Source organism: Xenopus laevis, chromosome 4L (assembly GCF_017654675.1).
Source record: "Xenopus laevis strain J_2021 chromosome 4L, Xenopus_laevis_v10.1, whole genome shotgun sequence".
NCBI lineage: Eukaryota > Metazoa > Chordata > Amphibia > Anura > Pipidae > Xenopus > Xenopus laevis.
Window position 1 is genome coordinate 48,574,320 of NC_054377.1, and position 25,500 is coordinate 48,599,819.

General features: G+C 37.1%; 1 protein-coding gene and 1 long non-coding RNA gene across 2 annotated transcripts in view; one reads left to right on the plus strand and one right to left on the minus strand.

Annotated features, from left to right (window-relative positions):
• Positions 1–12,138, plus strand: part of LOC108714047 — a 172,330-nt gene extending 160,192 nt beyond the window's left edge. Inside the window, exon 3 of the long non-coding RNA XR_001935291.2 lies at positions 11,824–12,138. This is a non-coding gene — a long non-coding RNA (uncharacterized LOC108714047). The remainder of the gene's footprint in view (positions 1–11,823) is intronic.
• Positions 1–25,500, minus strand: part of cdh8.L (cadherin 8 L homeolog) — a 222,992-nt gene that overhangs the window by 91,623 nt on the left and 105,869 nt on the right. The window contains exon 4 of the mRNA XM_018257891.2: positions 5,986–6,105. Coding sequence (XP_018113380.1) covers positions 5,986–6,105 — 120 coding nt within the window. The remainder of the gene's footprint in view (positions 1–5,985; positions 6,106–25,500) is intronic.

Here is a 25,500-nt window from a genome sequence, read left to right on the forward strand (position 1 = left end):
GAAGGTGAAGGGTCAATTGAGGCGTGACAGGAGTCCCCTTGTCATACTTTTTAAATATGCTTTTTCACAGAATGAAAGTGTTTCTCTATATTCTAAGACTTTATATATAAAATAATGTAAATTACATCTTTTTAACACTCAAACCAATGTGTGATTTCATATGTGTGATTGCATGAAAGAGCATATAACTATTTTTTAGCTTCAGACTTTCCTTTTTTTTTTTTTTTTACAAATTTTAGTAATTATGTTGTTTATTCTTCTAGAAATCAGTGAAATAATTACCTTAGATAATAGTAATGTACCAAGAACATTTCGTCATTAATAATGTTTATACATGGAAATATCTAAATATCTATATTTGTGTTATTAAAACCCAAAGGTATAACAGGCAAAAAAATGTTTTTACCCTAAAAGGGTATCTAAGTAACAAGTGATTAATATCTACCTGCTCTTTAATTTTATTTTATTCCCCATGTCATGATTTTATTGGTGTACACATTCATTTATCACTGGGATGTTGATAAGGGCATCATATGTTTATATACATTTTCTTCTGAGAAAATGATATTTAATATGAAATTGGAAATATGAAAAATGAGGTTCATATTTCTCATACAAATATAGCCTCATTATGACACTTATAAATGTGACACTTGACTGTTGTTAATGTTCCTGAAACATAGCATTGTTCCCTTTACAGATAATATGGCGCTTTGGATTGCAAAATAATTTTTCAGATGACAGCATGGTAGTTATATATACCTGATGCACATGTGTGTTTTTTCCTTAATGGAATAGTTCTAGTTCAGAAATTATAACGTTAAAATGAACAGAGCATTGGGTCACCCACTATGAGTATGCCATTAAAGCGGACCTGTCACCAAAAAAATTATTCAAAATCATATTTTATCACATAAGTCAAGCAAAATTAACTTTAATTACACTATATAAATTATTTGAATCTTGTTTCCTTTAGTGTAGGAATTCATAATTATAGCAAGCAGGCAGGAGCCATTTTGTGGACACTGTTATTAAGACAAGCCTTGTATCATCTCAGAATCTTGTTTGTGCACCAGAATGTGGGACCTGATGTCCATCCCCATGTCCTGGCTACACAATTAAACGGTGAAGAGAACTGGGGAATGTGGGGAGAGCAGTGACATCTAGGAAGAGCTGAATGAAAAGTGAAAGTAATTGTCTGCCCCGCCTCTATGCCTAGGCATAGAGGAGGGGCAGACAATATTTGATTGACAGCTGAGGTTTTTAAATGAGCTTACAACAGCTATGAATGCTTTAATAAAAAATAGAAATTGGATTTCATGTTTAATTTGAAAAGGACTTTTATTATACAGATTTTTGTGTCTGGGTGACAGGTCCACTTTAAATATATAACCTATATATATATATATATATATATATATATATATATATATATATATATATATATATATATATATATATATATATATATATATATATATATATATTGTAGTTTCCAAATGTATTCTAGTAATGATGTCTATCAGCACTATGAAAAGATATTTTAATTTGTAGAAATTGTACAGCTGTTGAGAACCCAAAAAGTATTTAACAATCCCTTCTGCTCATGGAAGAAAAGTGTACAGTTTGTACTGAGATGATAAAATATGAAGCTTTTTTTATGCAACTTTTTTTCAATATTCCATGCAGCAGTGCATAATTTGGACATACTTATGTATTATTAACTGTTTGAAGCCTCTTTGGGAAATAACAAAGAAATATATTGAATTTTGTGTAAATTGCCTCCATTTTTAAGCCTTGATTCCTCCAGCATCCAGCATTCCTCCAGCATCCAGCACTGTTTCTAATTGAGACTACATTTTGTTTTTTGGGTGTTCTGTTCTTTGTGATTCTGCTTAGTTGTTTTGAGCTTATCTTATTTCTTTAGTACTTAAAATTGAACTCTAGATTCTGGATCTGTCATTGACTTTTCTCTTCTTTAAGAAGATTAATGGCATTGTCCCACTAGTTTCAACCCAATCATTTTCTAAGGTCGTGACTAAGCTATACAGGTATGGGACCTATAATCACGAATGCTCTGGACCTGGGGTTTTCTGCATAAGGGGTCTTTTTGTAATTTGGATCTTTATATATTGTCTTTTAGAAAATCATTTAGACATTAATTAAACCCAGTTGGATTGTTCTGCCTTCAATAAGGATTAATTATTTCTTAGTTGGGATCAAGTACAGGGTTACCGGTTTATTAGTACGAGAAAATGGAAACACTTTTAAGAAATGTTAATTTGATTAAAATAGTCTACAGGAGATGGCCTTTTCATAATTTGGATAATGCATAACATACTCATTTATGATTCTGCAATGCATGATGTTGATAAGGTATCGTGCATCTTGGAAAAATGGATTTTTATTTTATACTTATTATGCTTAGTTTAAATGACTTTTTTTTCTTTGGCCTTTTTAACAGTGTTCTGTTGTCATAATAATAAGCCTGCTTTCTAACCAACCATAGACTTTTCTTAGGCTATTATTTACACAAATGTTACGGAATACATTATATACTATATAGTCTCCATTATAGAGAGTGGGTTTAATCTATGATCAGGTAGTTAAAATAAATGCTAACTTCACATGACATATGTGTGTTTAGTTTCCTACCTTAGAGAAGGGTAAAGATGGGACACCCTGCACCTCCCCCAATCTGGTGATGCTCTCATGTGATGTGTGTATCAACTACCAACTGCAAAAAGAGATGAAAAACACACCCTATGAAATGCGCTTAGTCTATCAATGTGTAACTTTAAAGGTCATTGAAATATTCTATAAAGTAAAAAAAAATTTATAAAATGTGCCAGGATTTTTGTTTTCCAATTTACATGGAAGGCCCTAAGTGTTCTGGTCTAAGGCCGTATGCTAACATAGGTGGTGCTTTCCCTCTTTGAAGAAACCCATGGCAAACAGTCAGATATTTACTTTCACTGATACAACTGCGCTAAACTTAATACCAAAGGTTTATATGGGCCAGTCCCAGTGTTATTTTCATTTTTTTTAATTATTATTATTGTTTTCCAATACATGCTAATCTAAAGAAAAACAAGTCAGTAATTTGAGGATGCAGATCTTTAATTTGCTTCCAGTATACTCCTCCCCCACCAAACCCACCAGGAAATTAACTTAACATACTCTGATCTTACGGTGATCTTTGGTATGTTAGATCATAACAGGAAAACCACCCAGCATATTTAGCTCTTGATTTACTTAATATAATATTTTAATTATACATTTTATTAGAATCTACCTGCTTATAGTGTGCAATTTCTCTTTTTGCAGTTGGTATTTACTTTCTTTAACCTAACCCTTTAAAGGAATAATTCAGTATAAAAATAAAAACTGGGTAAATAGGCTGTGCAAAATAAAATAAAGTTTCAATATACATGTATGGGACTTGTTATCCAGAATTCTTGGGACCTGGGGTTTTCTGGATAATGGATCTTAATGTAATTTTGATTTTCATACCTTAACTTTACTAGAAAATCATGTAAACATGAAATAAACCCAATAGGCTGGTTTTGTCTCTAAGGATTAATTGTATCTTAGTTGGATAATTTTATTATAATGGAGTCTATGGGAGACAGCCTTCCAGTAATTTGGAGCATTCTGGATAATGGGTTTCCAGATAAAGGTAGTTAGCCAAAAATGTAATCTGTAAATGCTGGAGTGACTGTATGTGTAACATAATAGCCAGATAACTACTTGCTTTGCAGCTGTCTTGGTTTCCACTGATTGGTTACCAGGCAGAACCAATCAGTGACTTCAGATGGGGGCACATTGGTCATGGGTTTTGAATTTGACTGCATTCTAAGGATCAACTGAAACTCCATGAACAGTTATGTCCCATGTGTCCTCCATTTATAGTTGCTGACTGAGAGTTAGAGAGCTGAAAAACAGGAAGTTGTGTTCCATTTGGTTATGTTAAACATCTGCTCATTCCATCCTTTAAAGATTAAATTTTTGGCTAACTAACTATATTAGAAAAAAAAATATTCTGCACAGCCTACTGATTTACCCAGTTTTTATTTATACTGGTGTTCCTTTAAATGGATGATGGATTGGTTAAGTAGTTTTGCAAGACATGTGCTTTTTCCGCCACCATTTGGTTGTCATATTATGTGCGTATGTGTGCGACAGAGGCTTTGCTTAAAAAAACAGAGAATTAAAAGGAAAAACAATAAGAAAACAACCTTTATTTGTATGAGGAAGAGCAAAGTCCAGCAACAAGCTCTTGAATTGGACTAAATGTCTGTGTGTGCATGTATATGTGTGTGTATATCTATCTATCTATCTATCTATCTATCTATCTATCTATCTATCTATCTATCTATCTATATATCTATATATCTATATTCCTTCATCACCTCATTCCTTATGTATTTGTTTTTCATACTGTTCCACTTGCCTGATAAGAAAACAGTGATTTTCTCTAAGTAACTAGCTAAAAAAGTAGTAGGACACATTATTTATTACCATGATTAAATCTGTTTCACCTAAATATTAAGGAAAGAGAGCCTTTCGGCAAACATGTCCCTAGCATATCATGATTTTAAATTCTTTCAGATATTACTAAAGGATATCAGCAATCATAGTTCAGATGTCAGCTAAGTATAATGCATCTTAGAAGCAATAACAAGTAATATGAAAAGATAACATATCTCACACTACAGTAATGGTATCTCTTTTTTTTCAATGGAGATTTTGACTCCTAGAAAAATGTTTCTTCCAACTGTAAAACAAGAACAGATTTGTTTCCCCTTTCTGTGTGAATGGATGTTAGGCTTATTTGTAAAAGGCATTCATCAATGCTCTTAAAAAAACTTTTGAAAATGAAGAGGTAACTGACTATCCGTGGAACATTCTAACCATCATTATTTTTCAAAGACACTCTACGTATTTCTTCACATCCTGGGTTTCAATTGAATGCCTCTACCTTAATTTGAAGAAATGACTTATCCTAGAGGACTTGCTTAATGAAGTAAGTGCCTGCTAAATTTAATAAGTATTAATGTGAATTTAGTCTACTTGCACTGTATTTACAAGCTACTCAAGTTTTTGTTTGCCAGCAGTGTTGTTTATACACATGATGTCTGTCTATGTCACAGTCTAAAGGACTTTGTAAGGTTAATATTGTTTTCAATCTGTTATTTATCATTATCATTGCATGAAAATAAGTATCTGAAAATGCTAAATGGAAGCATGAATATAATTACTGCACATTGCTCAGACCCTTTTTAGTTTCCTTCTGTTGATTATTCATCATTAATAATAATCATTATCAGTATGTAGATATTTTACTGGTGCTGCAGTATATTATATATAATATTCAGTATGAAATTCAGTATATAATCTAAATTATGCTTAACACAACCGTGTTCACTTCTATGTTATTTTATACATTGCACACATGTGAATAATATTAACTGGATGACATTGCATTAAACAGAAACATAATATTCTTATATAATGGGATGAAGAATTCATTAATGACAATCTTGTATATAACAATTATTGTATCAATTACTTGTGGTGTCGATACAATTTTAGACTGAGGCAGAATTCAATTACATCTGGAAAATGTACCTGAGATCTTCTCTTCAATATATAATAGTCAATCTCTATTTGAATTTCTCTTAAGATTATAGTAAAATAAAATAAATGGAGTCCAGTTGAATTGTTTGGACATAAATACAAAAATTAATCAATTAATAATTTAAGGTTGTTCATTCAACAGTTCTCTTTGGGGAAAGGCACTGCCAGTTGTCAGCTCTTTATTTATGATTCTGGATAACTGAACCTATGTCTGTATTATTATTATTAATACTACAAATAACAGAAACAACAATTGTAAAGCAGCAGGAAGTGTTTTATTGGTATGGTCAGTCATAACTAATCTCAAATTACAAACAGAAATATAATTAATTTTAAATAACTCACCTGTGTGAGGATCAATAGAAAAATAAGGCTGGCCTTCCAAAATGCTGTATACCAATTTGGCACTGTTTCCATAGACAGGATCATCTGAATCTGTCGCTGTAATCTTTGTGACAAAGGTACCTGGGTGAAACAAAATGTATTTTTATTAACTGGTATTCAGTGTATTGTAAAAATGTTCATCAGTGTGTTTCAGGAAAGGCATAAAGAAGGGAAACATTTTCCTAACTGATATAAGGTTGCTAATATTTTCTGAGAAGTGACTGCAATTTTATTACAATTATTGATCATGGATAAACCTTTTCATAGATGTAAGGATAAAATTTTATTACACCTTTATCGATCTGTTGAAGCCTTTAGGGTTTCTAACATAATAAACTATGTATTCATATTTTTCTTGCAATCTTATTTAAGCACCGGGGTGCTAAGAGGTCTCCAATGCATACATTTTTGCTGTACTGAACACAACACTTCTTTAGCATCCAATTTTGTTGTAATAAAAACAGTAAATAATATAGTGGGCCGTCCTAGTGCAGATTATATATATATATAGATCTAAAGATAATTCATGTAAACTATGATTACTATATGTTGGGGGGTAAAGAGTTGCCCCCCCCCCCAACCACATGATGTCGGACAGTAACAGGGAGCCTGAGGTAGTTTCCTCAGTAAGAAGAGAAAACCTCTGAGATTTTAAACTTATCAATGGAAGACAAGGAGAGAGGTTATTAAAGCATACAACTAGCTCCTATTAAAGTGTGTTCAGAAAGTGTGTGGCAGGTGAAGGTTAGATAGAAGAGGTTGTGGAGATTAATGATCTCAAGGCAACAACCACCAGAGTAGGCAGACAGTTGGTTAGACAGAGAATACTGTGGCTTCACTTTAAAGAAACAATTTGATGTATCATATCTCTGGAAATAAGTACTTGTAGGGTAGACTGAACTGTGTACATAGATAGCCTTACCAAGATTTTAAAAGGGAGGAATAAACCTCCCCTCTCTTAAAGCCATGCACTTTTTAATACAGATCAATGCCTTGGCCCTTCCTGCTAATGACCAGCATTGCTGCTACAAGTAATGTTATCAATGAGTACACCCTTTCCATAGCCATCAAGGGTTTGACTAACTTACATGTAGTCCCATAATTGGTATAAGTGGTTTGGATATTTTTATATCCCAAATGCATAACCTTGCATTTATCAACATTGAGGGGGTTATTTATCAAAGGTCGAATTTTAGAGCTTTGTGAGGTTTTTATACTTAGAATGAACTCACAACTTCAGATTTAAGAAAAAAAAACTTGAATCAGTGAATTTGGGGTGAACAACCTCAAATGAATCAAGTTTTCGAGGAAACCCACTGAAAAAAACTCAAACACTATGTAGACTATTAACATTTTCTAATGGTTTAAGGTACCTCTGCCATATTTTTCTCCCAGCCAAGAGCCCAGGGCATTTGACAGATCGGGAATATACCACAATAGAGAAACAAAACTCTCGGATTTTTTATAAAAATGGGAAAATCATCAGCTTAGGCAATGTTCAAGAGTTGGGTAACCACCTGAGAGATATTTGGTGCTACAACCAATTGCATAACTATATCTCTAAAGTATATAACAACACCATACCTCTACAGTCTACTGCATGGGAAAACCTTTTGGCCCTCCAATCCCAGTTCTAAGACCCCTTTCTCAAACCTATAAACCGCTGCAAACAAATAGATTGCAGACTAGTCTTTAATATTTTGATCTCTGGGAAAAAGAACTAGATATAACCCTGCCAGTTCCTAATAGAAACAAAATGATGGCAAATGTGCATAAATCATCAATTCTAGAATTAGACAGATGAGATGTAAAATTATTACTAGATGGTATTATGTCCCCACTAGACTGCATTATATTTTCCCCTCTTCTACAGACAAATGCTGGAGGTGTGGTACTAACTTGGGCACTTTCAAACATATTTGGTTTTCATGTGACAAGGTCTTGAAATATTGGAAACAAATTTGTTACACCATTTTTCAGATCACAGGCTACAAATATGGTCACACAGACTTCCCACTACTGTTATTTCACTTAGATAGCCAGGCTAACCCATCTAATTTTTGATAAACTTTCACAACATTTATTAAGAGCTGCTTTTGCCTTGATACCTAAGAAATGGAAAGTGCAGGATCCTCCTACAATTAATGAATGGATAAACTTAGTTGAGGAGACCAGAAAACTTGAAGAAATAACTGCTCTATTGCAAAACACAATAGATAGCTACAGAATGACATGGTTGCCCTGGCTAGAATTTTTATAATTTGATGTGATTGCATGCGTTCACTATTCTAAAATGTACTGTATACCAATTGTACCCGTCCAACTCACTCCATCAAGGATATGATTGTATTACAAATAATTGAGATATAACATGTTATTAACCCTTATACTCTATACAAGATAAAGATGATGTGAATTTCTTGTCCCCCTCCCTTTCCCCCCCTTTTCCATTCTGTACCCCCTCCCCTTTTGAAACCTCAATAAAAAGAGCTTTGAAAAAAAAAAAAAGGTACCTCTGCCATTGACTTCTACATGACCTCAGCAGGTTTTAGCTGGATTCAAGTTTGTAGAATATTGACCTACACACACAGAGAAGACTTTGGTTGTAGGCTTTACTCAACAAGCTAGGTCTACCCAGCTCCACATGGAAAGTGGCATAACCTGCTATAGAGGGTGCATAATAGCATGTATAACATAAACAACAAAATGATTTTTTGACAAAAAACTATCCTATTTTTCATGAAAACTCAACTCAACCCTTGATAAATCTGCCCCTGAATCTCATCTGACATTTAGCTGCCCTGATTGCCACTTTGTTCGGATCCCACCCCCTTCAAGAATGCCACATCCTGGACAGAATTAAATGGCATGCATAGTTTTTTGTCAGCAAACACAGATACACTGTTTAAAATGCACTACATGTAGCCATACTGAACAAACTGAATAAGAGTTGACCCAAAACAAAATCATTCGGCACACCAATAAAAACCCCTACTTATGTAGAGAATGTACAAATGACACTTTCTATACACCATCCTTCATCTAGTTTTCTATCCATGTGCAAGCAAGACCAATACCAATGAACCTTAGCTAACAAAGCATGCCTTTATGAGGCTCTATATCAAATGCTTTGGCAGACTACAAGTAAACCAAAAATACTGCTACCCCACTATCCAAGCTCCTACTTAATTCTTTATAAAAAGAAAATGTGTGTGACATGATCTGTCTGCCATAAAGCTGTGCTGATTTTGGAATAATGCCATTTTTCAGAATTTAGTGGATGTTATCCATTAACTTTCAAATAGCCTGACCACAACATATGGCAAATGTAAATACCTACAATTACAAGTTTGAGATTGTAATCCCTTTTTATATATTGAAATTTTATCAAAAGCCCCCCCCCCAGATTATAGGGAGTCTAATAAAATGAAAAAACTGCAGCAATTCTTTAAAAAATACTGTGCAAATCTATGCACCCACTGAAATCAATATTATAGCTATTATGGCATCCTAGTATTATCAGGACAAGGTTTAACCTATGAGATTCAGCATATCAGTTCTGTTATAATGCTACTGACAATAGGAATACAGCACCTCAAAACACCAACACCAGAAAGCAGGTCCCTCTAACATGGAAAAATAATTATTCTAATATAATAATTATTATTTACTTTGCATGAGGAGACGAGGTATACTACAAATGCAAAAGACAAATTAAGATACAGGAGCATAAGAAATACACAACATAGGATGAGAGAGAAGAGAACTAAAGAGGGTTTTGTACTTGGCCCTCTGTTGTTATCCTTGTACGCTCTCTCTTTGGGAGACCTTGTGTCTTTATTTGGCTTTAAATATCACCTGTATGCTAATGACATCCAGATATATTTAGACACTCCCTTCACAAAACCACTGATGTTCAGACCAAGATCGCAAACTATCTACTAGCTATCTCCTCATGGATGAATCAACACCATCTCAAGCTCAGCCTGGCTAAAATGAAGTTTATGGTTTTCCTAGCCCATCTCTTCCTTTCACCAGTACTATTGATGGAATGAACATTCTGTTAATTTAGCATGCTGCATGGGGGTCATCTTTAACCAGTCTCTCTCCTTCTCTGATCATATTAATACTACTGCCAAAACCTGTTGCTTCTTCCTCCGCAATATAGCCAAGATATGCCTCTTTCTCTCACACATAACAGCCACAACATTTATCCATGCCCTTATCCTATTCCGTTTGGATCATTGCAATCTCCTACCAACCACTCTTCCTGACTCCAATCTCTCTCCTCTCCAATCAATCTTAAACTCTGCGCCTAGGATCCTCCTGCTCTCTCTCCTAAGATGGAACCTGTTCAAACCCAATTAGAAATCCTTAGCATGACTGCCTGTTACACAAAGGATAGCCCTTTCAAATATAATCCAAAACCCTTCACACCTCTGCTCCTCACTACCTTTCTTCAGCTGTCTCACTGTAGTTCCTGGACATCTTCTCCTCTGAGTAACCTTCTTTTCACACCATCCACTTCTACCTCTCATCTGAAATGTTATATCTTGTTGCTCCTTACCTCTTGAATTCCATCCCTGAATTCCTCTGTAAGGAGTGCTCTCTCAATCTCTTCAAGAAAATAGTCTACCTTTTGGAGCACTAGACTAGTCTTGTTACATATTGGACAATGCCTTTACCTTGTGTACTTTTTCCCCTCCAATGTGTGCCTGTATCGTAGCCACCCACCCACTTAGATTGCAAGGTCTACAGGACAAAGAACTCTTTCCGACTGTGTCTTCTACTATATATTGTAGCACTTAAGCTCTGTTCTTATATGAGTACAAGTACAATGAGGAAGTTAAATGAAAGGGGAAGAAAACAAATGAATAGGGGAGAACTAAGAATATAAATAGTGGTGGCTATGAGAGGAGGGAAGGGAAAAGAAAGAGAAGAAAAAGACATTGAAGAACGAGCAAAAATTGGAATAGAAAAGAGAAAGAAGGGCAGAGCATAGACAGTAAACTAAGACTATGTTAAACTACCATTCCTTGCTGTTGACAGCATTTGTCCCTGAGAACAAAATAAGTGGAAAAGTATTTGTGAACAGAAAGTTAATCTACATAAATCACATACTGTGAAGTTTAGAAGGGATGAGTCAATTGCATTGTCTTCTTATGTTTTCTAATGCATGCCTGGAAGAGTTCTCAAGTGGTGCACCCCTCCTTCAAATTTTCTTGCAAATTTCAGAAGGCTGATCTTATAAAACATTCCTCTTCAAGGAAACTAATAAGCTTTCTTTCTGTCTCTTCATTGTGGCTGGCATATTTAGTCATTGTAAATGAGAAAAACTAGACAAAAACACATAATGCATGTGCCTTAACCAGCAGAGATCTTTTCTCTACATAAACTCTCATAATCTCTCTTTTACTTTGCCATCCATTTTAGCTGCTAACGGCTATTGATTCAGTGCCTTGTACAATGGCCCAGTTGGAACATCATTCACTTCAAAGAGAAAAGAATATTCTGACTTCCGTCAAATTCTTCACCATAGTATGCCTTATCATTATGTTCCTAAAATGCAATTGAGGTAAAATCACATTGAATAATCTCATTGCAAAACTAAAAATGCAGGTATGGGATCCGTTATCGGAAACCCATTTTCCAGAAAGCGCCGATTTATGGAATGACCATCTCCCATAGACATTTTTTCTCTGGTTGACTGAAAAAAGTAATATGGGGGTTCTGCTGTACATTATGTTGGATAACTGATTTTTAATTTTAAATACTTTTTTTTTTTAACCTATCTTACAGAATTCATTGGTATGGCATAACAGCACCTGGCCTTCCCAGTAGGGCTTCAGGGAATCAAATTCGCTAAAAGGAAGTCTGCAAGTAAGAGCATGTGCACAACCCATGTCCCAGAGTGCTGGGCAGATGGGGGGCAGTTTGCAGTTTTTGCAACCAGGTCAGTGGTCCCCTAGTTACCCTGCTGTAGAAAAGAATTTCCTTCTTAAATTAAAAAACGTCTTTAATTAGATAGTTTGCCCTAGGTAATATAATCACTAAACAAATCTGGTACATCTACTTTTACATAAACAATGGCTACAACAGGGTGTCCATCAAATACACCTACAGTATGGCTCCTGTGTAGTTACTTATTACTAGACAGGTGCCAACGTAGTAAATAAAATAGTAAGAATATTCTTTGCAACCTCAAATAGTTGCCATTTGTTAAAAAATAAAACCACTAAAAGTCACCAGAAAAACTCAGCAAGTAAAAGCTTATGAGGTGGTATATGAGTCAATGTGAATGTTCTGTGGCAACTTTATTTATTTTATTAAAACATTCAAAATTTTGGGCCTCATTGAAAGTGAATGGTACAATGAGATTCTCACTGGCATGTAACTTATTTTATTTTTTAAATTTTTTCTGAAACAAGCTAGCATTCAACAAAAAAATAAATTCGACCCATCACTAGAACCACTCAGTAACTCTGTTTATTCAGCTGCCAATATATGCAGATGATATAAGCCGGCTAGTCAGTTTCAACCAATGGGAATCCGAATTTACTTGAAATCTAGAAAGTGTCAGTTGTTTGCCTTTACTTGTACAAATGTTCAAGATAACCATGCCACCATGCTAGCCATCTCAAGATATAGGATCAGTTTGCACAACTTATGGAAGCTGGCTTGTTAGAGCGATAAAATGGATGTAATCAAGATTTCTCATGTATGAAAACTAGTGATGGAGTGAAAGCATCATTATATAAAATAATACAGAGATAGATAATAAAACCCCATGGTCCAATTTGCAAAGATAAATTCTAGTATTGCTATCAAAGTACAATCTGATAATACTGAAAATAGATGCCCCTGTTAAAATCTTCATTTAGCTCACTTTGGGTTTATTGAAGAGTCCCGGGTGATATCAGAAAGTCAGTTATGTCAGTTCCGAGGAGAAAAAAAAAACATGGTTATGCAAAAGGAACAACCCATGGTCTTTTTGTTTAAAAGCCTTGGGCACACAAAAGCAAACATGCAAAAATAATTAGTTTTACAAAACTCATTATAATCTCTCATCAATGCATTTGATCCCAGCAAATTTGCACTTCCATTAAAAAAAGTTTGGGACCCCCTCTTAATTCTAACAGCCTGTAACAGCTGTTACAGCCTCTAAATGTCTCCTGTTGCCTTTGATGATTGTCTGGAATCTGAATGGTGTTATTTTTGACCATTCATCCATACAAAATCTCTCCAGTAAAGTTAAATTTGATGGCTGCCAAGCATGGACAGCCTGCTTCAAATCCTCCCATTGATTTTTGATGATATTCAAGTTGGGGGACTGTGAAGGCCATTCCAGAATATTGTACTTCTCCCTCTGCATAAATGCCTTTGTCGATTTTGAAGTGTGTTTTTAGGGTCATTGTCTTGTGGAATTTCCAACCCCCACGTAACTTCAACTTTGTAACTGATGCTTGAATATACAGGTTGAATTCATTCGACCCTCCACTTTAACAAGGGCCACCGTCCCTGAACTAGCCACACAGCCCCACAGAATGATGGAACCTCCACCAAATTCGACAGTAGGTAGCAGTGTCATGTCATTGGATGTTGTGCTGATTTAGAATGTTATGTTCATCTTAAATAGTTCACTATTCATTGCATTTGAACATTTCACATGTTTGAGTCTTATTGTGACTTGATCTGATAGTATTTGGAGATTTAGATGAGCAATATGTACTGAGATGTTTCAAAATTCCATTACACCATTATTTCATCAATTCGATATTCTGTTTTACTTATTGTAATCTTGCTAGACAAAAAAAATGGAATATACCGTACATTTGACTGAATGGCTACAATTACATCAAAGGACATGTAATAAAAGTGATAGACTGAAACATTTTAAGAATTTTAAAAAAAGTATGCGTAATGTTTGGTGCTGTAACCCTCATAATAAAATCTCCTCAGTAGGATGGATAGCAATGTAAGTTGTCTTAAGTACAGACAACCCTGACACAAATATAATCACAATATATCATTACCAATACTTGTTGGATTGTAAATATTTAATTACAAAGTAATTTCTTTCTTGTAATTAACCACTTTGTTGCAACTATTATTATCCTGTAACATGGTATAACTGAGTTAAGGGATAAAAGAGACAGATGGGTTAATTTTTACAGTAAGTGTATAGTAAGGAGAACAACTTCTCTATTGGGGAAATAAGGAAATACATCTCACTTAGTTACATTGTACAAAAGGGTTGACAAACTTAATGAACCCAGTAACTGAAGTTATATTAGTAAATCCAATTGCTTTTAAATCTCTAAGGCTTAATGTTGCCATGATAATTATAAGCACATTGCACATATTGTGTACTGTTTTGAAATGTTTCTACTTGCTGACAGAGGAAGATTAAGGGCTTCCATAAAAAAAAAAATAGGGCTTAGGTGCCTGGTTGTGTTGCTTTGGTATATTATATGCGTATTGCAAGAACTGACTCGGTGTCTGAACATTATTCAAAAAGAATAATGCAATGGCTGTCATGTGGAATACAGGCAAACAAAGACTTTGGGATAGCTATAAAATGTGTTGAAAAATGATCATCCAGGACAAAGGCTATAAATATCAGCATAATGGACTGTTCAAAATTCATGATGTTAATTTGTTAGAAATGTACAGAGCAAGACAATTTTATGTCATTATTAAAAATGTGTCTTGCTGATGCTGAATTCCTAAATGTATTGAATACTGCAAAGTCATGATGAGTACACTTGGCATTCTAGAATATGAACACCTTAAAGTTTTGCCGGCCCGTTTAAAGCCTAAAGCCTTTACTATGGCCAACAGCTATACACACTTTCACATGCACATATGCCATACGTGTTATTCTTTGATGATTAGGATAGTAATGATGCATGTATTATTTTTAACACTATATTATATAATGAGGATTTGTGTACGTATTTAACGTACTGTGTATGCAAAATGTGGTGCAGATAGTATCCATGATATCAGACATGATGCCTCAAGCCATCTGGATATTACTGAACAGTTTGGTCCACTTATGTATTTCTACTGCATATTTAACAGTACAATCTCTACCAGCCCCAGATCACTAGCGGCTGCCTCAGATCACCAATTTGAGTACTAGAACTATAATGCATTTACCAATATACAATAACGAGTGATTAATTATGCCAAAACAACGCAGTTTGTAAAGGTGCTTTCTATAAATTTTCTATATCCTGTATTGCAGTCCATTTCATATTTACTGTATGTGTTCTATTAATATCTATTCTCAGTACAAGCAAAATGTATTAAGTTTCTTGATAGTAACACATTCCCGTATAAGCAGTATTTTACCTGGAATGTGTCACTACAATGAACTATATTCCATTTTTACAGAAACCCCAGATTTGAATTAATTTGGTCCCATGAGCAATGTTAGATATGCACATGATTTTATACTACACCTCTGGGACTTTTGCACATTTTAATGTTTTGCAATTGGCTGCTATAGCAAGAAAGACTGAGGTTACAACTGCAATTTACTCAGAAGTAAGCAGAGAGAAAGTTAAGTAAATGTTTAGTTTTCTTAATTAAATGTCAAGCTTATTGGTCCTTTTTTAAATCCATAATGTCAATTTGCTGTTTTTTTCTCACGGTTATAAAGAACATTTTTAATAAAATGATCCCAATTCAGATAGAATAGTAAATGAACGTGTTCAAGTAAATCACTTGGGGGTTTCTAAAATGAACTTCTCAAATTTGTAGGAAAGTTAACGCTAATAAACTAATTACAGCAACTGTGAATTTGCGAATGCACATTTTCCCTTGTTTTCCTTGTTCCCATGTTTATTTTCTTCAATCCAACATTATGTGACGGGTCCTTTGCCCATTTCTTTCATTTTATTTCCCAATGCTTGCATATCTTATTCCCCTCATGTATAGTACAGTGGAAAGTGTTTATGCACTTCATTTATTTTTTAATAAATAAAATTATTATATTTAAAGGGATACTATCATGGGAATTTTTTTTTTTCAAAATTAATCAGTTAATAGTGCTGCTCCAGCAGAATTCTACACTAAAAATCAATTTCTCAAAAGAGCAAACAGATTTTTTTTATATTCAATTTTGAAATCTGACATGGGGCTAGACATATTGTCAATTCCCAGCTGCCCCAAGTCATGTGACTTGTGCTCTGATAAACTTCAATCTCTCTTTACTGCTGTACTGCAAGTTGGAGTGATATCTACCCCTCCCTTCCCCCCCCAGCAGCCAAACAAAAGAACAATGGGAAGGTAACCAGATAACAGCTCCCTAACACAAGATAACAGCTGCCTGGTAGATCTAAGAACAACACTCAATAGTAAAAACCCATGTTTCACTGAGACACATTTAGTTACATTGAGAAGGAAAAACAGCAGCCTGCCAGAAAGCATTTCTCTCCTAAAGTGCAGACACAAGTCACATGACCAGGGGCAGCTGGGAAATTGACAAAATGTCTAGCCCCATGTCAGATTTCAAAATTGAATATAAAAGGAGGCGGCGCATGCGCGCGGCTTAACAGGAAGGATGTGCCTGTAAGAGCTCCGTGCCTGACCCGCTGAACTTAGCAATATTTAGCTGAGAAAAGCTGCAGTTTCGCTCGAGAAACAACCACTACAGCTCTGTGAACCTACTCGGACCAACAGTATGGCCCCGCCGTCCACGAAAAAGAAGCAGCAGCTTCAAACTCCGCCAATGTTTAATCGGCGCGCTACTGAATCCTCCCAGCGGCCATCTTTGTCTCCATGTGCCGAGCAGAACTCGGACTCTGACCAGCAGCCGACAGGTACTGACACGCAGGCAGCGCTCCAAGCTGTTCAGCTCCTGTTCAAAACCGAACTTAAGGCGGCAGTTGCCGAGTTCTCCCAACAAATTCGTGAACTGGGAGACAGAGTTGACAGGCTGGAATATACTGCAGACGGCCACGCGGCAGCCCTCCAAGAGGACCAGAAAATGCTGTCTGCGCACCAGGCCCAAATGGCGCACATGGAAAACAAACTGGAAGACCTGGAGAACAGGTCACGGAGAGGTAACTTACGGGTTAAGGGGGTCCCCGAAACTGTTACCGATCTCATGGGCCTCATGGACACTACACTACTGCAACTGCTACCGGACCTACCCGAGGGGCGCCTTCACATCGAACGTATCCACAGGGCCTTGGGCCGTCCTCGAGACCCTAACCTCCCCAGAGACATTGTGCTCAAGATGCATCATGTTGAGGTTAGGGACCTCGCTCTTCATGCAGCCCGCGCTGCGGGCAAGGACTCGCTGCCGCATCAAATGCAATTGTTTGCGGACTTGGCCCCAGTTACTCTTCAAAAGCGGAGGCTGCTGAAACCGGTGACTGCACTACTGATAAAACATAAAGTGAAGTATAGGTGGGGGTTCCCTTTCTCGCTGCAATTCCCATGGAACGGGAAACTACAGTCTGTTACTACCCTGGAAGCAGGCCTGTCTTTGTTGGAACCCTCGGCCTCTCCCCCCACGAGGGACAGCCGCTCCCCATCCGCCTCTCCACGACCCGACCCTGAATGGGCTACCACTCCTCCAGCCAAACAACAGAAGCCGCACTCCTCCGTGTCTCCACCGAAAGACCAGCGGCTTTCTCGTCAACGGCCTGACCTGGGCGCGACCTGATACCTCCCTGGGACTTTGTTCTTCAACAATCCACACTGTGGGCGATTGCCACGTTTCCTGATATTCTCTACCCCTGTACGGGGCCTACCAGTTGGTTTTTTCTCCTTCACTACAGTTGTTCTCCTCTCCCACCAGCCAAGCTAGCTGGATGACTTCTCTCCCCTTTTTTTTTCTTTTTTTTTTTTCTCTCTCATTGATGCTTCTCAGCGGGCCCGGGATGTTGTTGCCCCCCTGGGAACATTTCTGCCGTGGATACCCCTGCAGAGAGGGATTTCATGGTGGTTAAATGTTTATATTGTGTACTTGTCTTTTCTTGTTTTTTTTCTTTGTTTTTCCTAAATTTTTCGTATTGCATTTCTATTATAAAAGTTGATTTTTTTTGGCGGCTGGGCTACAAAGTACATGTAATGTTGTTTTTACCTGTTACTAGTGCACACTCTTACTGGAGAATCGAGGGCTTGCTTTCCTTAGCTTACTATGAGCAGACCTCCAATACATTCCACAATGGGGATTAAAATTATCTCTCACGATGTACAGGGCCTCAATTCTCCAAATAAGAGACGACTAGCTTTCAATATGTACAAAAACCTTTCTCCAGATATCCTATGCCTTCAGGAAACACATTTTACCCAAAGGTCCTACCCAAAATTCTTCCACAAGCTATACCGCACCCACTATCTGGCTTCCACCACTAGCAAGCATAGGGGCGTTGCTTTATTTATCCATAAAAACTTCCCCTTTATTACTCTTGACTCCACCTTAGATGCTAATGGTCATTTTGTAATACTTCGAGGTACATTATACGATCAACACTATACCATCGTCTCCAGTTATGCCCCGAATGCTGATCCTCTCCAATTTTTTGACTCGCTTTGTAACCTATTGCCGGACTTAGATAACACCAGACTCATTTGGGCGGGAGACTTTAACTTGTCCTTTAACCATGCCCTCGACCGATCCCAATCTAGCTGCCCTATGCGACATAGGACAATCACTAAGCGGGTTGACCAACTACTCCATACCCACAAGCTCCTTGATTCATGGAGGGAGGTTAATGGTTCGACTCGTGACTATACCTTTTACTCCCACGCACATAACTCCTACTCCAGGATCGATTACATACTGGTTAAAGCTTCCGATGCCCCTTCACTTATAGACTCTAAACACATACAGTGTGCCTGGTCGGACCATGACTTAGTATTGACTACATTAGACTTACAGGTCCCCTTGTTCAGGCGTCCCACCTGGAGATTGAATGAGAGCCTATTGGCAGACCCTGAATGTGTAGACTTTATCTCGCAGGAGTTAACCCACTTCTTTCAAGACAATTTGCGGCCCGAGGCTTCGATAGATTGGGTCTGGGTATCACATAAAGCCTTTATCAGGGGTTGTTTGATAAAGTATGCGTCCCGTAAAAAGAGAGAGAGGATGCAGGTTCAAAAGAGTCTGGAGGTCGAATTAGCATCTCTAGAACAAACCAATAGACTCCACCAATCGAAGAGACTTAGACAGCTGATAGATGAGACTAGGCAAAAACTACATGCCTGCCAAATTGCACAAGCCGAGAAGGCTATCCGTAAGACTAAGCACAAATTTTACAGGTACGCGAATAAAGCTGACAAAATGCTAGCTAATTTACTTAAATCTGAATTACGGCAGGGCCAAGTCCAAAAAATCAGATTATCTAATGGTACGATCTCCTCGAATCCTGATAAGATTCATGATACTTTTATTTCCTTTTTCCAAAAACTATACACCTCCAGCTCCCCTGGAAAGCCAGGTGCGGTGGAGGCCTTTCTGGATCAGTATGCCCCTGAGCCCCTTTCCGATGACCTGCAGCAGATCATGACCCAAGATATTACCTATGAGGATATTGAGTATACGATTAAACATTTAAAGTCGGGCAAAGCCCCAGGCCCTGACGGATTCTCTTCCTTGTACTACAAGAAATTTGCGACCCAGCTAATCCCACAACTCCAGAAATTATTCCAGCACGTCACCGCTGGTAAACCCCTACCTCCTGAAATGAACGAAGCTAGCATTTCCCTTATTCCGAAACCCAATAAGGATTCCTTGAACCCCAAAAACTATAGGCCTATCTCTTTACTCAATTTGGACATTAAATTACTCGCCACTATCTTAGCGAATAGATTAAATCGGGTCCTACCCTCTACCATTCATAAAGACCAAATTGGATTCATCCCCACCCGCCAAGCCCCAGACAACATTAGAAAGTCCCTGAACCTAATAGCATACGCCAACAAACATAAAATCCCTACGTGCTTCCTGGCGCTGGATATAGAGAAGGCCTTCGATACGCTTAGCTGGCCCTACCTATTCTCCCTTCTTGGCAGGGTGGGTCTAGGGTCTACTTTAATCAATACACTCCAGGCTTATTATCAGGACCCAAAGGCTTCCCTCTCTCTCCCCTCTACTAGCAAGGTGACCCACATCAAGATCCAGAGAGGTACGAGACAGGGGTGCCCTCTTTCCCCAGCCCTTTTTGCCTTAGCGATGGAGCCTCTAGCTAGGGCACTCAGGGATGATATAGATATTAAGGGCCTTCCTGTGAAGGGTAGAGAATACAAACTTTCGCTTTTTGCTGATGATTTACTCATGCATGTAACTAACCCTCTTACTTCTCTGCCCAACCTCCTTCATGTCTTATCACATTTTGCAACAATGTCAGGCCTTAAGATCAACCCGGAGAAATCGGAAATGCTTCCCTGCAATCTTCCACAGCCTATCCTTAAGCTAATCGAACTGAACTTTGGATTCTCCACTAGGACTGATTACCTACAGTATCTGGGGGTGAAGCTGACGTCTTCTCTCTCTACCCTGCACAAGACCAATTACCCTTCATTAATTCATCTTTTGATGCAGAAGCTTTCCTCCTGGGATAAATATAGGATTTTCTGGGTCGGCAGAATTCATTGTGTAAAAATGGTGTTACTGCCGAAGATCCTTTACCTATTTAGGACTTTGCCTATTCCGGTGCATGTAGCTGATATCCGAAAGCTGCAGGCGGCCATTTACACCTTCATCTGGCAAAATAAGGTTCCACGGATTTCGAGGCGAGTCATGTACCTACACAAATCGAACGGCGGCCTTTCGGTGCCGAACTTGATTAAATATTATAGAGCTTCCAGACTTGCCCAATGGGCTCCTTCGCATGCTGGTGCAGCTGCCCCTTTGTGGGTCCAGATTGAGGACGACCTGCTTTACCCCCACCTTACCAGCCATGTTCTGTGGCTCGGCAGAATCCCTTTGAAGAGCTTTCCGGAAGCATCCCCTATCACACTTGATATGCTCAGCTTGTGGATTAAACACCGCAGGAGTTCTCAACTATCTTCACTCCCTTCCCTCCTCAGCCCTATAATTAACAACCCGGACTTTGCACCAGGTCAGTCTAAGAAGGCTTATGCGTGGTGGCTCGGGAAGGGTGTGACCACGCTGGAGTCCTTGGTTCACCAAGGCAAACCTCTCACTATGCAGGGACTAACTCAAAAATTTGATCCGCCCCAGCAGGAGTTATTTAGGGCTTCGCAACTTATTCACTTTGCCCATCGGCTAGCTAAGCAATGCCGTGACGGCTCCTTCACGTCCACTTGCTTTGAATCGTTTTGCAGGCAAGCACCATTGGCACCAGGCATTCTCAGTTTAACGTACAAATTACTCAACAGGCTGCCCACTGAATCTTTCAAACATAACTACATGCTACAATGGGAGAAGGATCTCCAAATTACACTCTCGACCCAGCAATGGTCTCAATGCAGCCTTACGGCGAATTTGGGGAGTACTTGTGTTTCCAATAGAGAGACCTCAATCAAACTCCTGCACAGGACCTACCTGGTGCCCTTGCGACTGCATCGGATCTACCCGTCTTGCGACCCGCATTGCTTCAGGGGCTGCCAAGCCACAGGCTCCATGCTTCACATTTGGTGGACGTGCCCAGTTATCTCCATCTTCTGGGATCGCATCACCCAACTATTATCCAAGATCTTCCATATTGACTTTCCCAAGGACCCCGCCACTTTTCTCCTGGGGAAAAAACCGGCCAAACTGTCCAATCCGTCTCATAGGCTGTCACAGCACATTCTCACAGCTGCCAGGTTGATTATTGCTCGCAACTGGAAAAAACCCACTATCCCTATTCTCATGCTTAAAGCAAAGATAATTGACATTGCAGCTAACGAAAGATTGTCTTACATGTTGCAAAATGACCTGGAGGCCTACGATAAGATTTGGTTGCCCTGGTTAATGTATGAAAATGACCCCTTGCTTTTCTCAGCATTGCATGTATAACCTGTCTCCTTTCCTTTGGGTCCTCTCACTGCATGTGCCCTTGATTATGCTCATGATTATTGTTCTCGTTTACTTTGACACCTAGCCCAGCCGCCGTTTTTACTTTTACTTTTACTTTTTACTTTATTTTCTTTTTCTGTTTTTTTTTTTTATTATTTATGTGTTTAATTTCATACTGTTACTGTACTCATGCGACAATGAGATGTATTCTTTCTTCTTTTATTTTTCATTTACTGATATTTTTGGAAAATCAATAAAACTTTCAGTTTAAAAAAAAAATTGAATATAAAAAAATCTGTTTGCTCTTTTGAAAAATGGATTTCAGAGCAGAATTCTGCTGGAGTAGCACTATTAACTGATACATTTTGAAAAAAACATGTTTTCCGATGACAGGATCCCTTTAAAGTATATAGTATTTTATGGAAAAATATGGTATTTTGGATTTTATTGGGATTTGTATTCTTTTTAGTTTTCATGGTTTTTCGAGCTCAGTTACAAGTTACAATGGGTTCAAATTATCCTGTACAATAACCACCAATATCATTCTTCTGAAATTCAAAAAATGAATACAGTTCTCTCCCTACATGCATTTCTTTTAGTGTTTCTTAATAAGAGTGTTACTTTTAATACGAATAATCCATTATTGCTTTGTATGAGTTTTCATACAGCAATAATAAACTTCAGTAAATACTTAGATAAAGATTGACATTTTGAACAGGATACCTCAAGAGCATTTACAATGTTCTATAATTTGGCAAGGCACAATGGCCATACATATGTATGTATACATGATTGCAAATAGAGCACATTTGGGATTTTATTATTTTTTGGGTGTGTGTTATCCACAATTACTTTCCTACAGGACTTTGTCTTTTGAATCACTTTGTACAAAAGTATTAAATTCTAGAGACAGCATTTTTAGAGCACTTTGAAATGGGATACAGTATTCCAGCAAATCCTTTTTAGGAATATTTAGAGCACACATTCAGTGCATTTCTATTCTCCAAAAGCTTTTCATCAATATTTTCAGTCATGCTAATACAGAGCTTCCACAGAAAGCTTAAGACATTTTTCTTACTATTTAGTGTCTTCTTTTCTAGGTTTTCAGCAGATGTACATTCTGCTTAATCAGCTCAATGCCTCGTTATCTTGCACTGCTAGTTTTATTTCAAAGTTGCATGAAGAAGAATAAGCTACTCTATTTTGGAGTGACAAATCATATTTTCTTATTATGAATATTTCTATTTCAGATGCTGGCTTCTTTCTGAATAAACTGTTATTGGTGATATGAAGATATGTAGCTAAATCTACTTACTTCCTTTTCCATATTATTAAAGGATAAGGTGAACTTCAAAGGTAGTTTATCAGCACAAATGTAAGTTTATATTAATGCCTGAAAATCATGTATTCTCTTTAGTGAAGTGGAGCAAATTTGGAGAAAAGATTTTCTGAATTATCAAAAAGTGATGATCACTTTTGTGTGACCATGGGGTCATGTGTATCACAATGCCATCCCTTCATTGGCTCCTAGACTGGAGTGGACATGATTAGTAAACTGAGATAAGATTTGCTGCAGAGCTGACAATGATCATGCTCAGTAGCCAACATCCAAAGTAAATGTCCCGGGGGGGGGGACCCAATTGGGTTAGAGGAAGTATCCTAAATAATTAAGTAGATTCTGCAGTCTTACTATTAACTTTTGAACAACCAGAGTCACAGCTGTTTAAAGAGTTCAAATTCTGTTAAAAGAATTTGTAGGGGATTTACATGCCTATATGGTCAGGACCCAATGAAAAATTATCACAAAGTACTTTGATGTCATGTGAAATTCTCTAGAAGTGCTTTGCAGTGTTTTGTAAACTCCTAACCCCCCCCCTCTTTAAATAATGCCAATTGAAAATTGTCTAAATTGACTAAAGTCTAAATTTTAAAGTATATATCCCCTTATCAAATAGCACTATTCCAAACATACTGTGGTAGGAATAGCTGTCAGTGGCCATGTTTGCAGAGTTGAATATGTGACTGTATTTAGAAACAATCCATATTGTCTGTAGTTCTGGGAGCAAGGGTTTCATATTTAGCTGTAACCTAATTGAATTTATTTCTAAACTCATTGTTTAGCTATTTATTTTGTGTTCATTCAGCAATTACCACAGCAGCCGTGACACTGTAGTTGTTATGGAAACAAGATTTAAAAATACAAAAATTGCCTAGAATAGACTAATACACACATTAATAAAATTTTTCTGTTTGAAATGTACATTCATTTACGTAGAGATAAGCAATTAAGGGCCTAATGTATGAAAATATGGGCTAAATTGCACTTGTGCTGTTGCCCATAGTAACAAAAAATATTTTTAATGTGTTATTTTGAACAAAATAATGTAGAGATTGGCTGCTATGACAAATTTACCAATGCAATATAGCACATATGTAAGCAAATTTATCCCCAAAATTCTGAAATAATTTTCTCATTAAGGATTCTTAATCATCTCTTATCATCATGTCTCTGACCTCCAGTTTTCAGATCATATTCCAACTCTTCTGTCCCTGCCAAGCATTCTCCATACACCCACCCCTGTCAGTCCTTAGCTGTTAGCCTTCCTTTTCATTAGACCTCCCTAATCCTCCATCATACTGCAAGAAATCTGGAAAGCAAATTTGCATCAAGAAGGATTCATGTAGTCGGAGAGAGTAGGCGCAATGACCCGTCAGGACTAAGTAGCAATGAGGATCATTGATTTGGGAAGTAGTTCACTCATTAAGCTTTCTCAACCATCATTAGGGCTTTGCTATTATTTGTAATTGCTATTATATTTATTCTTCATTATTGCTATATACAGTGTTGCTGATCTTGCCTCTGGTAGATCAAGTAACTCCGTTTGAACAAACGATTCACCCATGATAAATTATATGTGAGCAGACTTTTATTGTATCTTTGTGTAGGCTATAATATGTAACATATAATAACTGAGGACCATCTGTTGCTTTTACTTTTGCAAAAAGCTTGTGCAGTAAATGATCATTTTAGAAATTATCTGACCATTCAAAGTAGTTTATCTGACCATACCAAGTAGTAATAAAATGAGGGCAGGGAATAAAAGAGATGGTCTAACAGCTAGTAACAAAAACAATTACAAAAGGAGCTAAGAAATAAATACATAAACGTTGTATTATTTTTTTACATTTACAAAGATAAATGTATTATAAATAGTAATACTAAATATTAGCAAGTATTAAAAGATTTGCAAGAGAATGAGTGAGCTGTATAGGGCTAGAAGAATGTGTAACTGAGGTATGTTGCAATAAGAAAATAAATTGTATAGATAAATATTTCAGAAGATAAATGCATAGCATAAATGTTAACTTGACATACAGAATCATCACAAATAAGCTGGAGCTTCTCCAGGTTTCAAGGGATTCATTATCTCAGATGCCCAAAATATCTGAGATGTTGACTCCCGTAGAAGTCTAGGGGCAATGTTTAATGG